The 14,935-nt window shown below is 49.6% G+C and overlaps 1 protein-coding gene and 1 pseudogene across 1 annotated transcript in view; both read right to left on the reverse strand.

Moving 5' to 3' along the window:
• The window catches only part of LOC144326336 (adhesion G protein-coupled receptor D2-like), a 761,129-nt pseudogene that overhangs the window by 468,052 nt on the left and 278,142 nt on the right, over window positions 1–14,935 (reverse strand).
• LOC144326351 (steroidogenic factor 1-like) overlaps window positions 3,746–14,935 on the reverse strand; it is a 50,415-nt gene continuing 39,225 nt past the window's right edge. The window contains exons 4-6 of the mRNA XM_077922890.1: window positions 13,901–14,020; window positions 12,939–13,086; window positions 3,746–4,983 (exon numbers count right to left, since the gene is read on the reverse strand). Coding sequence (XP_077779016.1) covers window positions 4,736–4,983; window positions 12,939–13,086; window positions 13,901–14,020 — 516 coding nt within the window. The 3' untranslated portion in view covers window positions 3,746–4,735. The remainder of the gene's footprint in view (window positions 4,984–12,938; window positions 13,087–13,900; window positions 14,021–14,935) is intronic.

Consider the following 14,935-nt stretch of genomic DNA (forward strand, 5'->3'; position numbering starts at 1 on the left):
CACTCTTGGCACCTCAGTAGCTGGCTTAATTGGCAGATTAATTACCCCTTCTTCGCTTGAAGTATGTCCAAAACTTAAATCAAAATTTTTATCTTAAGAAATGGAACTAGGTGCGCTCGCGGAGACAGCGTCCAGGAGATCCGAACTCCCTTGGGGGCTTTCCATCCAGTGCCCCCACCCCTCCTTCTCTACGAACTTGGGGGTGGTTTGTTGGGCACCGCAGGTGAGACTGCATCTTCCCTTCCACCGGGAAGAATTTGGGATGCTGATTACTCCCATCTCAGCCTCTAAATTACCTCTTGGGAGCTGGAGAAATGGTATTGTCGGCCATCTTCTGTTGCGCCCCTAGCGGAGCCCCCTGAAAATGTGGGAATTTTCCAGAGTCACTCACAAGAGGATGAAGAGGCTGAGGAAGAAGCGGAAACTGAGGATGATGATCAGAGTTCAGATTCCAGCTCAGTGGGCGGCGCTGCTGCTGATGTCAGCGACAGTGATGACACAGCAGACTACAAGAGCGCAAAGGCCTCAGTCAGACCATCTGATACATCTGACAGTTGCATCAACCATTCACAATCCATGAGTGAAAATGACAGAGCATTGAGTTCTGCTTCACAGGAACTTAGGCTTTCTGTCGTCTGCTTCTTGCACAACCAGTCAAACAGACAGTGGTTGTACATGTAGCATACTCCAGAAGTGCTTGTACCATCCGTGGTGTCACTTCCAAAACTAGCACCTGCAAAGATTTCAAGACCTCCAGTCTTCTGACTGGTGAACCTCAGCCTGTCGTGCAAAGTCCCTTTCAGATGTACCATCTGATACATCTGAACCACTGTTCACCATTGGCCACTTTTCTCCTAAGAAAGAGGAGATGAGTACAGAAGACTTGCGTCTAGTACGCAGATCTGAAAGGGCCACAAAAGGCAAACCTCCAAACAGATTTGCTGATGAGTTTGCTAAGACAGCAAATGTGGTTCTTGGTAGCTCAGAGAAGGTGTGGGAACCTGCAAGCTTCAAAGAGGTTCAGGTGTTAACCTCTAAAGATGCTGAACCATAGCTTAATGCCATGAAGGCTGAAGTTGATTCCTTGGATAGGAACCCAACTTAGTGCAAGTAGTCCCAGGAATGAGGCTGGTTGGCAGCAAAAGGCCAAGACAGACCAGACTGGCAAAGTTGTCAGACACAAAGCCAGATTGGTCGCCAGAGGTTTTTCTCAGGTACCAGGACAGGATTACCACGAGACCTACTCACCCACCGTCAAGTATGAGAGCATTAGGCTAATGTTCAAGATTACTGCAGAAGGGAAACTGCATGTTTCTCATCACGATGTGAACACAGCTTTTTTGTACGGGGTTTTGGGGGAGGAGCTGTTTATGCTTCCACCTGATGGAATGCAGATACAGAAGGGAATGGTCTGTAAACTTCGGAAATCCTTATATGGTCTCAAGCAGAGTGCCAGGTGTTGGAACACAAAACTCACCGAGACATTGCTTTCTCTTGGTTTTCACCAAGGCAAAGCTGATCCATGTGTGTTTGTCAAGGAGGAGGGGCAAAACAAACTGTATTGTTTATGTTTTGTTGACAATCTTCTTTTGTTTTGGAGGAATCAGGCTTTGTACGAAAGCACCCTATGAATGAATGAATGAATGAATGAATGAATGAATGAATGAATAAATTTATTACGGTCATAGACCAGAAGAAAAGAAAAAAACATAAAAGGCAACAGTAGTTTACGAGGGAATGATGGTGTCAATTAAAAGTTGTAAAATTATACATAAAAACAATACACATATGCACACACACCCACACACACACACATATGTACTCATATATGCACTACAGTATATGTATAGACTTAAAAAAAAAGGGGGGGGGGCTTGTCCAGGGGTCAGATCTTTTACTTTTTTACAACTAATGCCCTCCGCTTGATCGCGGCCGCAGAAAACTTGGCCACTTTCAGTGTTACTTCTGGGTTTTTATCTCCTAGTAGGATTTTCAGCCACTGAGATTCAGATCGACCTGGAAATTGCGAAAGCACCCTAGCTCAGCTGAAGGAGCACTTTGACATGAAGGATCTTGGTGAGGTATCCAACTATCTTTCTTTGCAGGTGGAGAAGGACCAAACAGGTAATTTTCTGGTACACCAGACACAGAAAATTGCTGATGTATTGACCAGGCTGAATTTGGTTGATGCAAACCCAGCAGACACACCGATGGTGACAGGTTATCAGGTAGATAGTACTGCTAAAGCATTTTCTGACACCACACTGTACAGATGCATTCTAGGCAAGCTGAATTTCATTGCTAGATGTTCAAGACCTGACATAGCTGTAAGCACTAACCTGCTTAGCAGACATGCCAACAATCCTACTGTTCAGGATTGGAAAGCTCTGAAGCGCATAGCCCGCTATTTGAAGGGGACTTTGCACTACAGACTGAGGTTCACTAGTCAGAAGACTGGAGGTCTTGAAATCTTTGCAGATGCTTGCTTTGGAAGTGATACCATGGATGGTACAAGCACTTCTGGAGTATGCTACATGTACAACCATTGTCTGTTTGACTGGTTGTGCAAAAAGCAGACGACAGTAAGCCTAAGTTCCTGTGAAGCAGAACTCAATGCCCTGTCATTTTCACTCATGGATTGTGAATGGTTGGTGCAACTGCTTCAGGACATCAGAGCTTCTGTGAAATGTCCTATACAGGTGTATCAAGACAATAGATCCTGTTTGGCTTTGCTGAACTCAGAGAGTTGCAAGCAAAGAACCAAATACTTGCAGATTAAATCCTTGTGTTTATACAATTCTTGTTGTCTGTCTGTATTCATTTACCACTACTGTTAGTTATATTACCGGGTAGTTTCCTTATACATTTCCCTTCTTCTTATTTTCATTATCCATCACTGTTCTTAATCTTTCCTGTTATGAGGTCTGTTTCCAATTCTACTGGTTTTACTATTTCATCTTATCTTTCCTGTACACAACATAAATTTTCCCCATTCTTTTTGAAATGTTTCCTCGCCCTGTTGTCAAATTTCCCCTGTTAGTTTGGCTATTTCTGCATATTCCATTACCTTCCGTTGCCATTCTTCTACTGTTGGTATTTGCTGCTGTTTCCAAACCTGGGCTCTGAAGAGCAAGTATAAATGTAAAATGTAATACAATATGTGTATGTGGAGTATCTAATTGAAAAAACTAATAAAGATAAAGTCTTTAGCTGAGGATTATGGGGAGGGTGGTGTGTGTGTGCATGCGTGTGCATGCGTGTGCATGCGTGTGTGCCCCTGCCTTTCCGTACAGAGCCGGCCAACTGTCCATGCATAAGAATTGCAAACTCCCCCAAACTGCTGCTATTCCCAGGCTCACTTGTGAGGACACTATTCGAACAGCTTCAGCCATGGGAGGTCTGTAAATAGCCTGCCTACCATCTGCTGCAAAAAGATGTCCTTCAGAGAGGGAGAGAAATGTGCAGAGACAGGGATGTGGCCCTGCTGCTGGAAACTTCTTGCACTCAAGGTGTTGACCACCCATATCATGCTCTCATGGCAGGACTCAGCCCTGAACCTGTAATGTAGTGATAAATTGAGCAGATTCTCTGATCAGGTGCAGAGTGCCTTTCTGCCTACCGCCCTGAATGGTACTCAACCAAAGATGCAGACTTTTTTGAGGAGGGGAGGAAAAGAAAACACGCACACACAGAGCTATAACTGAATTGAAAACTTTATTGGAATGTCTTCTTTGGTAAGATAGTTCACCACTAACCAATGCTCAGAAGGACCTTCTGAGTAAAATGTTGAGAAGGGAGACACTTAAGAGCACTTTTTATTTCAGAAGGAAAAAAACACATACAGGCAGAGCCTGGCACTTCCAAACTGTCTTCTCCAACTCTTTCAAACCAGAAGAGACACACAAAAGTAGTCCAAACATTATATGTGGAGCAGAAAATGCTGCAAAGTGTAATCAAAACCCACAGGGAAATATATATGAGAATGCAACTAACAGATAACCAATGCAAACTATAAAAGGAGCACTGGACTTGCTCAACTCATAGCTGCAAGGCCTCGGAGAAAGGTCTCCCAAAATGAAGCCCCAAGGGGGAGAGTGGTTTCAGTGTATCTGAGGCACAACAAACTCGCTCTCATGGTGGCCCATGGGCCACAGAAATCGTCCTTGTGGCCAACCTGGCCACTACCTGCAGAGGGACAGACAGGGTGCGGAGGCCTTCCAATGGGTAGCTGTACTGGGCCTTTTTCTCTCCATCTTTTCCCAGCCATCTAGCTAGAGGACCATGCCTGGAGAGCAGGTGGGGAGCTTGGGCAGATGCCTCCTCTCTCACACACCCTGGGAGAAGACGCCTCTCCCACCCAGTTAGGAAAGCCAACCCCCACCCAAAGCATCCCCTAAACAGCCTCCAAGGGCAGTCCCCACACAGCTTAGCCCCATGGCTTTTAGAGAGCGAGAGCCTGGAACTCAGGAGGAATCACACCAAAATGCAGGCAAGGGTTGGGGTTTGCACCCGCAGCTGCCTGGTGGGGAAACCAGGCGACCTGGAGCTTCTCAATGGCATGTATGAAAGTCAGAACTGGGAGAGGTCGCCTGTGGGGAGGGGATGACAAGACACTCACCCTTCCCTGTCACCCTACAATCCCGGGGCCTGACCTATCTGCCACCACCCTTGCACCTCTGCTGCCGTGAGTCTCTTCCCCAGACGAAGGGGGGACAGAGAGCCTTGCTTTGCGCTCTCAAGTCCGCTTGGCATGGAGCATTTGAATCAGGAGGCTGTTGCAGGGCACGTCCCCGCTCAGGTGCTTGTGGTACAGGTACTCCTCTGCTTGCATGCTCAGGGACCGGACGTCGGCCAGCTGCATCAGAAGCTGGCGGAACTTGTCTGTGGCGTGTGGGTAGTTGCAGAGGGTGTACTCCATCAGGGCTGCATTGGCCTTTTCCTGGGCTTCCTTCACCACACTTGAATTCTCCACGAATTTCACATCTGCAGCGGGGGGGGGGGAAATAAGGGGGGGGGTGCATTGAATGGGGTAACCTCTCTTGAATGGAGGGACTTCCTCCTGGCCACACAGGCCGCAAACATGGAAGGTGTCGCTTGCAAAGCTCGCACAAGCCATTGGCTGATATCTGCAAAACGGCTGAGGTTGATGGAGAGGCTCCTGTGAGGAGAGCCTGCAGCGGTCGGGGCTTTTTAGTGTAGAGAAAAGGGGACCAGAGGCGACCTGACGAAGCATAAACAATTGCATGTGGTGTGGAGAAAGCGGAGTTTTCCCCCTCCCTCTCGCATGATGACACCAGAACTCGTGGGCATCCAATGAGGCTGAATGTTGGAAGATTCAGGACAGAGAAAAGGAAGTAGTTCTTCAAGCAGCGCAACATTAAACTATGGAACTCCCTCCCACAGCAGGCAATGATGGCCACCAATTTGGAGAGCCTTGATGGAGGTTTGGACAAATCCATGGAGGAGGAGGAGACGAGCCACAATTACTGCGCTCTGCCTCCATGGTCAGAGGCAGCGACACTTCTGAATACCAGATGCAGGAAACCACAGGAGGGGAAATCTGCTCTTGTGCAAGGATCCTGCTTGCTGGTTTCCCACAAGCATCTAGTCAGCCACTGTGAGAACAGGACTAGATAGCACATTGGCCTGATCCAGCTAATGGCTCTTCCTACCTTCATAAGCTTCATCTGGCCATCTGCCTGGATGAACAGGGTCTGACCTTGCCAGCCTTATGCTTTGCAGATGAGCATCAGGCTGGTAAAGGCTATGCAAGATAAATAAACCATATCTGACAAGCGATCTTCTTCTTACTTTCTGATGTTCCCTAAACAAACCTTCACTTCAAAGCCACTCTGTTGTGTTCCTCTCTAAACACCAGCTGGAGGGATTGGGGCTTAATCTGTTTGGCCTTCTCAGGTGAAAATAGGGCTCAGCTGACATGGAAACCATGATCCAAGGTGCTGGCAAGCAGCTCAGCCAAAGAACAAGGGGTAGGAGGATGAGAGAGACGGGTGTGAAGGTGCAGTGATAAGCACATCCCTCTTAAGCTGTCGCCCACCTGCCTGAAAATGTGCCTGCTCTATGCACACTGCTCTTGAAAACTTGGCAAAAGCTGCCAATGCAAACTTCCTTCCTTGGGCCTGACTTCAACTGTGGGGCGTGGAGGGGGACCACTGGGGGAGGGCAGGGGGAGCAACTAAAATGGTTATATCTACTGATCTGACACATAAAGACACCTGCACTTAAGTTATTTCGGGGGGAGACCCTTATATCAACTTATATGCCAAATGATCTTACGCCTTCACAACAAATCAGGTTTGGATGGTCTTTCAGAATTAAGGGCAGAATCTTAATGTTTAAGGGTATCAGAAGACAGTGTCCAGAGGTCCAACATTTTTGAAACAATGACCATTTTCTTCATGGTTTCAGCCAACCCACAGTGGAGGAGCTACAAGTACAACTCCATCTCCTCGGACAAACAGCATCGGAATACAGTGGTACCTCGGGTTACATACGCTTCAGGTTACATTCGCTTCAGGTTACAGACTCCGCTAACCCAGAAATAGTACCTCGGGTTAAGAACTTTGCTTCAGGATGAGAACAGAAATCGTGCTCTGGCAGTGCAGCGGCAGCAGGAGGCCCCATTAGCTAAAGTGGTGCTTCAGGTTAAGAACAGTTCCAAGTTAAGAACAGACCTCCAGAACAAATTAAGTACTTAACCCGAGGTACCACTGTAGATTAGCCAAAATGCTGAGGTCTGTTACGCAATGCTGCGAAGACTCTGCGGATCCCTAAGTGTGCCGATGTCGGTTGGCATCGGTCGCTGTAATGTTCAGGCTGAAGAAAGCTTATGAAGCTCCCGAACAAAAGACCAGGAGGGGGAGAACATGCCAGTCAGGCATGTGTCTCTGCCAGGGTCCTACTCGAGTGTAGGCTGAACTCCTGACAGTGGCAAGCTCTCATTTTGTAGACTCTCAAGGCATCCAGCAGCAATGTTGGAGATGGGGGCACCATGAGGGGCAGCCCTCCTTCAGGGCCCAGATTCACTGTCAAAAGGCCCTCAAGTGTCCGCCAATGTCTCAAGAAACATCTCCTTCCCCGAGGGGTCTTGCAGACAACTGTGGACAGCCTGGCTTCAGTGGCACCTCACCCTAAGGCTTGCACACAGTTCCCAGGGGATACAACCGAGCCTAACCACCTGTAACTGAAAACAACAACAACATGTTGCTTCCTGCTGCATCCCACCTGGGTAGAATTTTAGGCTGCAGGGTCCTTGGGGCAGGGACCTGCCCTTGTGTCCTCTGTAAAGCAGTTCTGGAAGGCCTGGTGCCCTCCAAACATTGCTGGACACACCGCTCCCATAGTCCCTGACCAGGCTGGCCACGGCTGATGGCAGTTAGAGGACTGCATGGCTCCCATCCCTATAAAAACACTCAGGACATGCTTCTCTCAGCCGTGCCAAGTTCTGGATCCAGCCCAACTAAAGGCCAACAAGGCCTTCCCAAAAGGTTGTAGTCCAACGACATCTGGGGACCCACAGGTGGAGAACCAGCTGGAAAGAGCAGGAGGGGAGAGGGCACTCTCTGGCGCTTGGGCCCTGCTTGTGGGTTTCCCATAATGGGCATCTCACTGGCCACTGCGAGAACAGAACGCAGGGCGGGGAGGGCCACTGGTCCCATCCTGCTTCAGGGCTCTTTTGACATTCCCCTGACCTGGGCATTGTGCTTAGCAGTTGAAGTGCTGACTGCCCCCTTTCATTTCTGAGTCACTGCTGGGATAATCAGGCACGCAATTATGGAATCTCTTCATCTGCATAACATTACAGTCATACCTCTTGTTACATTCGGTTCAGGTTACGTTCTTTCAGGATACGTACCGCGGCGACCAGGAAATAACGGAATGGGTTACTTCCGCGTTTTGCCGCTCGCGCATGCGCACTCAAAATGACGTCACGCGTATACGCAGACGTGGTGACCTGCGCACGTGCAGACACAGGTTGTATTCTGCTCAGGTTGTGAACGGGGCTCCGGAACGGATCCCATTTGCAGCCAGAGGTACCCCTGTATTGTGATTTTCATTTTCAGGAGAAGGGGGGGGGGGACATGCAGTCCTCACACTCACACACCCTAGAAGTTACGCTGCTAAAGCCTTCTCTTCCCTACCACCCCCCCCCCCCACACACACACTTTGAGGTGGCACAAAAATAGAGGGTTCGTCTTGATCAGCTCACCTGGTTTGGAGAAGAAACCCTATTCACGATTTAATTGAATATTTGAATAATCTTTTCATTCTTGTAAGGCATAAAGAATGTTGTCCAAATAACATTGACGCACTCCACTGAGAGAGAGAGGCCACAAAGACTCTGTCCTGCGACAAAAGCCGCCTCACACACAGGCAGAGCTGCCAGGACCATTTCTATGCCCTTAAGAGTTCTTTGCATTCAGTGCCGCTTTTGTCTGCTGGAGGCGTCAGATAAATTGCAACCGCTTAAGGGAATGCAGGCGCACAAAAGCCGCTCTTGCTCCATGATAAATAGTGGGGAAGATGGATGAAGGACACAGCTCTGTTAGATTCTCAGCTCTTTATTACAGCAGTTAGAACTGCTCCTGGAGTCAGACTGACTGCAGCCTAGCTGGCTGCTTTATATAATACTAAGTAACTTGTAACAGTAACAACTCCCAACTAGCTAACCAGTCAGTGAGCGACAGTTCTCAGTCCTTCATTTGCATACTGGTGGCCCGGAGTGAGAACTGCAGCTGATCTTAATACAGTCATACCTCGGGTTACAGACGCTTCAGGTTGTGTTTTTTTGGGGTTGCGGACCGCCGAAACCCGGAAGTACCGGAACGGTTTACTTCCGGGTTTCGCCGCTCATGCATGCAGAGACGCTCAAAATGACGTCACGTGCATGCGCAGAAGCGGCGAATTGCGACCCACGCGTGTGCAGACACGCAGACGCAGGTTGCGTTCTGCTCATGTTGCGAACGGGGCTCCGGAACGGATCCCGTTTGCAACCAGAGGTGCCACTGTACAGTCATACCTCGGGTTACAGACACTTCAGGTTGTATTTTTTTGGGTTGCAGGCGACCAAAACCTGGAAGCACCGGAATGGGTTACTTCCGGCTTTCGGCAGTCGCGCATGAATCGCAATCAGTGCGTGTGCAGACGTGCCGCTGCGGGTTGCGGACGTGCCTCCCGCACGGATCACGTTTGCAACCCGAGCGTCCACTGTACATAACACTTCGCATCCCCTCGAGTGGCTGGCTGGAGAATGGAAGTCAGGCCGGCACATGTGGAGGGGGGGGGTGTTGATCCATTAAGCTTCTATTAAGCCCTTCTGGAGAACAAAGCTAACCTGTGCCGCCCCTCATAAATATTGCTGTTCAGAGGAGCCCTAATTTTAATTAAACCTCTTTTACCTGCCCATGAGAAAAATCTATTTAGACTCAAATGGCGCCCTTTCCTCCACCTCTCGCACGCCTGTGTTTGTGTGTGTGTGTGCGCACACACACACACACACACACACACACACAGATGCCAAGTGCAGCTTGTGAGCTGGAGGGAGAAAGAGAGAAAGAGAAGACATTCTTTTCTTCAGGGCAAATACAGCTGGCATATAAAAGCGACGAGGTGGCAGCTCTCGTACAGCCGAGCCTGCAGAGGGCACATGGCTTGCAGCATAATCGGCACCACGCTCAGAGAGGGAAGTTGGGCACGGGGCATGGGCAGAGGGCAACCTTTTGTTCCTGATTTTCTTCGGTGAAGGAGAAAAGCTTCCACACCGGCAGGTGGAAGTTTTAACGCAATGCGCAAAAAGGGAAGGGAAGGCACCATGGAGGCGGGGGGGGGGGGGTCCTTTGCCGCAAAGCCAAAGAGAAACACCAGTTGCTGAAAACCCACAGGAGAAGAGAGTGCACTGGCACTCAGGTCCTGCCTATGGGCTGCCCATTGGGGCATCTTTGAGACCAGGGTTCTGGACTCGATGGGCCCCCTTTGGCCTGACCCAAGTGCAGAGCTTGTCTTATATGCTCTGAAGAAGATCATTTGACCCAGAATTCTTCCGGCAGGAGGAGAGGAAGCCCTTCTTCACACAGTGCATGATTAAACTATGGAATGCTCTCCCCTAGGAGGCAGTGATGGCCACCAACTTAGATGGCTTTAGAAGAGGATTTGACAGATTCGTGGAGGAGGAGGAGAGGGCTATCAAAGGCTAGTACAAAAGCTACTACAAAGGTTATCTCCCACTTGGACTACTGCAATGCGCTCTATGTGGGGCTACCTTTGAAAGTGACCCAGAAACTACAACTAATCCAGAATGCAGCAGCCAGACTGGAGACTGGGAGAGGCCGCCGAGACCACATAACACCAGTCCTGAAAGACCTAGATTGGCTCCCAGTACGTTTCCGAGCACAATTCAAAGTGTTGGTGCTGACCTTGAAAGCCCTAAACGGCCTCGGTTCAGGATATCTGAAGGAGCGTCTCCACCCCCATCGTTCTGCCCGGACACTGAGGTCCAGCGCTGAGGGCCTTCTGGCGGTTCCCTCACTGTGAGAAGCCAAGTTATAGGGAACCAGGCAGAGGGCCTTCTCGGTAGTGGCACCCACCCTGTGGGGCGCCCTCCCACCAGGTGTCAAAGAGAACAACAACTACCAGACTTTTAGAAGACATCTGAAGGCAGCCCTGTTTAGGGAAGCTTTTAATGTTTGATGCATTACTGTATTTTAATATTTTGTTGGAAGCCGCCCAGAGTGGCTGGGGAAGCCCAGCCAGATGGGCGGGTTATAAATAATAAATGATGATGATGATGATGATTAGTCACAATGGTTATGCTCCGTTTCCACTGCCTTTGCTCAGTTCCCGAGCTTGAAACCTTGCTCTCTTTGGGAATGGGGACAGCTGCAGTTCCTGTTGCTTTGCACCATGTGGCTAATGGACAAGGCAGGGAATTGGTGGTATTTAGAATCTTTTGAGTGTGTTAAATCTGAAGCAGCCAAACCTGCAACGTTCTTTTGTCTGTTTATGGAGCTTGTGCTTTGAGTTCAAGATAGAAGAGCTGTGTGTGTCTATTCCAATTCTTAATTTCCATTATTGCTCAAGTTACAACCTTTAGCTAGCGGTTCTGACTTCCATACCCTAGTCTCTTGACCACTACAGGAAGCGTCCCTAGAGGGATGCCGTACAGAATGTACTGTGAAACCGTTTCACAGCTGTGCCACTCTGCAGCTGGGTCATAACTGGCTGATGGGAGGCAGGTCCATAGCTAGGGGGTAGTGAGGTGGCCCCCTGCCAGGGGTGCAGGTGATGGGGGGGGCTGCAAAATTGGCTAAAAATATGTCCATAAATATAAATATTGATTATTGCCTCATAAGAATAGAGAGTGAATTGAATTGGGGGGGGGGGGAGAGGTGGAAAGAAGAGCTAATTTGTCCATGGCTAGGGGGCACAATCTGGACGGTTCTGCCAGGGGCGCAATATCACCTAGCTATAGCTCTGGCAGGAGGGAAGAGTGTTCATGTGCTCAAGCCCTGCTTGTGGGTTTTCCACAGGGGCACCTGGCTGGCCAATGTGGGAACAGGAGGCTGGACTACGTGGGCCACCGGCCTCATCCAGCCTCCCGGCTCGATTTATGCAAAATAAAGAGGCTTGATTTGCATTCAGGTTGCACAATTCAGGTACAGAATCCTGGGCAGGTTTTAGGCATGAAATGGGCAAACACAGCATTTGCCAAAAGGAGGAAACTTTTCTGAACCCTTTTTCTCAAAGGAGCCTGGACAACAGTTTTGGCAGACGTCCAGGAAGGATACTGCTGCTGGTGTCATTTTCCTCAGAGAACTGCAGCGCTGAGCACTTCCACAGAACAGGCAGAAGCTCTGCATTTCAGTTGCTAGGTTCAGTTGCCAAATGGCATTCTATGGGTAGAGGCTGGGATAAAACCGCAAGCCTGAGACCCCAAAGAGCAGCAGCTGCTGCCAGTCAGTGTAGGAAATGCTGGGCCGGACAGACCAAGAGCCTGAGACTTCAGCACTAACAAAGCAGCTTCCCAGTGCAGAAAAGGTCACTGCTTGACCCCTGCCGCCCCAGGGCTGGTGTGCAACCTTGCAGGCCTAGCAGATGCAGCCAATACCACCCTCAACCACTGCTGGTGCAACTATTTGTAGGAGAGGTTGTGGGGGGCGAGGTGTTGCTCATACCCACACAGACGGCCCTGCTCCACTGCCATGCGCAGGAGGGGAGGAGGCAAGGCTGCCTGAACTGGTGCAAATCAACTTCTGAGCAGAAAGAAGGGGTCTTTGGGGGCGGGGATCAGAAGCAGGTACCAGACAATCCAAACCTGGCTCCTCTGCAGACTGCACTCCCACATTTCCCTGCATATATTGTGTCAAGGTCAGATGTTGTGCACAGTTCCTCTGGGCAATAGGCAGGGCTGGAATCTCCTGCAATCTCCAGTGTGGCTGACCACATCCGAGGCTGTCCTTGAATTCCTCTGGACACAAACACAGATGAACAGGAACTGCCCCTCACCCCCTCAGCTCAAAACAACATGCTCAAGGAGACCGCCAACATCCATGTTTTGGAAAGGGCTGTCCAGCAATGTTCCAGATTACCAGCTGCTGGAAGCTGCAAAGGGGGGGGGGGGGCCTCATTGCTTATGTCCTGCTTGCCTGGGCGGCTGGTTAGCCACTATGAGAACAAGAGGCTGGAATAGATGGACCTGGTCCAGCAGCCAGGCTCTTATCACGTCCTTCTGGCAGTAGGGAGAAGGCAAAGACAATGGGGGCTCTGCTTCCAGCCCCACCCGCCAGGCATACGAACCTATAAGCAAAGCAAGTCTCCTCCAAACACCTCATGTGGTTGAGAACTCACAAAGCTCTCCATGGCAGCCCCTGTTTGCTCTTCCCAGGTGTCTCGCTGCCCCATCCACACCCCTTGGCACTTACCAAGGCTGAAGAGGATGAGGAACTTCAAGCAGACAAACTCCTGCCTGTCCACCTGGAGAGAATGGAAGTGAAGCACCAGTTCCTGCACTCTCAGCACCAAGTTCTTCAGGATGGATCCCGCCTGCATGGCAACGGTCGACATGTCCACCTGGAAGAAAGGGGAGGTGGGCAGGGCTCAGGACCCCCAATAAGTACCATCTTGTCAGGGGAACAAGGAGGTTCAAGAGCTGGGCGGTGGGGGACAACCTCCATCAGAAAGACTTTTGAGCAATCAGCTGTTAAGGCTTTAAAGCAGTTAATGGACTGAGTTGTTGACTAAATTACAATAAATATGGTTATATCTGGGTGCTGGCTTTACACAGAAGGATAAGCAATAATGACCAAAGTCTAACTAGCCAGGAATCCAATGCAGGCTGACTCACAAGTGATGTCCCTTAGCATCCCATAGGGCTTCCTCCCAAGTAAGTGTGCAGAGAACTGCAACCCAAAGTCTAAATATGTGCAATGGAGTACTTGCAGATTCTCTTCCCCCACCCCCATGTTTACTCCGGCCTCTATCTCCCTCTCCCGTGGGGCAGGGGACCTGTGTCCTCTTACACTTTGTACATTCCTGGCAAATCATTGTTCTTATATACCCACAGCAATAACAGCTCTCCATGTGTGCTGTTGTTTATGTAGCCAAAACTGTCCCACCCATGCTTGGTGGTGGTGGTGGGATTTGGGGCGGAAGAATGTAGAGGGAATGCCCACACACACTCCCCCAAAAAACAGAAGCCCAGTGGGCAAAGAAGGCTGACCAACCTTTGGGGGTGGGGGAGATGAGACAAGGGGGGTGGGCATGGGGAAAGGAAAGGAAGTGGCCAGAATCCTGAGCCGCAGCAGTGGCACTTCATGCTACAACATTTTGCGGCAGTATTTCTGAAAATGGCCATTGTGGAACGTGCAAACACTAGTGCTTTTACCTCCTGGCCTGTCACCAGCAGGATGCTGTGCTCCTTCCCATAATGCACTTGGCGGAAAATGTGGTCAAAGACCAGCAGCTCGCCCCAGCAGTTCTGCAGCAGCTTCATCTGGTCACCCACCTGGGACGAGGAGGAGGAGGAGGGAAAAGAAAATAGCTGGGAAGCTCCTCCAAAAGGAGGATTAATAGTTGAGATGATGATGATGATATGATGATGATGATGATGATGATGAATGTGATAATAGCATTTGTATATCATCCTTCATCCAAAAATCTCTTGGCAATTCACAACATTAAAATACAAAATGAGAATACAAAATGCATTAAAAAAACCAAAAAAATAAACCAATAACCTTCCTCCTACAAACACATTTAAAAGGACATAGAAATGCCTGGCTGAAGAAACACATTTTCAGCTGACCCCTAAAGATATATAATGCAGGCGCCAGACGAGCCTCCCTGGGAGAGCATCCCACAAATGGGGAGCCACTGCAGAAAAGGCCCTTCTCATGTTGCCACCTTCTGGACCTCTCAAGGAGGAGGCACATGGAGAAGGGGCCTCAGAGGAAGATCTTGGGGTCCAGGTAAGTTCATATGGGGAGAGGCAGTCCTTGAGGTACTGCAGTCCTGAGCCGTTCAGGCTGTAGAGGCCGAAACCAGCACTTTGAATCAGGCTTAGAGACTAACTGGCAGCCAGTGCCATTGGGTCACCCTCAGTGTAACACGCTCAAATTGTCTTGTCCCAGTGAGCGCAACCTGGTCACCAAACTCTGCACTAGCTTATGTTTTCCAAACCATCTTCAGAGGCTGAACTATGCATAGACAACAGAAGTTAGGCTTTCCCTGTCCAGATAAGGACATAGCTCCACACCACCAAGGCCACCTTAGCTTCAAGTGACAGCATGGATCCAGGGCCCCAAGCTACAATACCTGCTTCTTCAGAAGGACTGTGACCCCATCAAGAGCAAGAATCTGACCGGATGTCTCCACTCATTTCATGCCACTGTCAGACTTTTTTATACTCGTTCTGTACATC

The sequence above is a fragment of the Podarcis muralis genome, chromosome W (assembly GCF_964188315.1).
Source record: "Podarcis muralis chromosome W, rPodMur119.hap1.1, whole genome shotgun sequence".
Taxonomy (NCBI): domain Eukaryota; kingdom Metazoa; phylum Chordata; class Lepidosauria; order Squamata; family Lacertidae; genus Podarcis; species Podarcis muralis.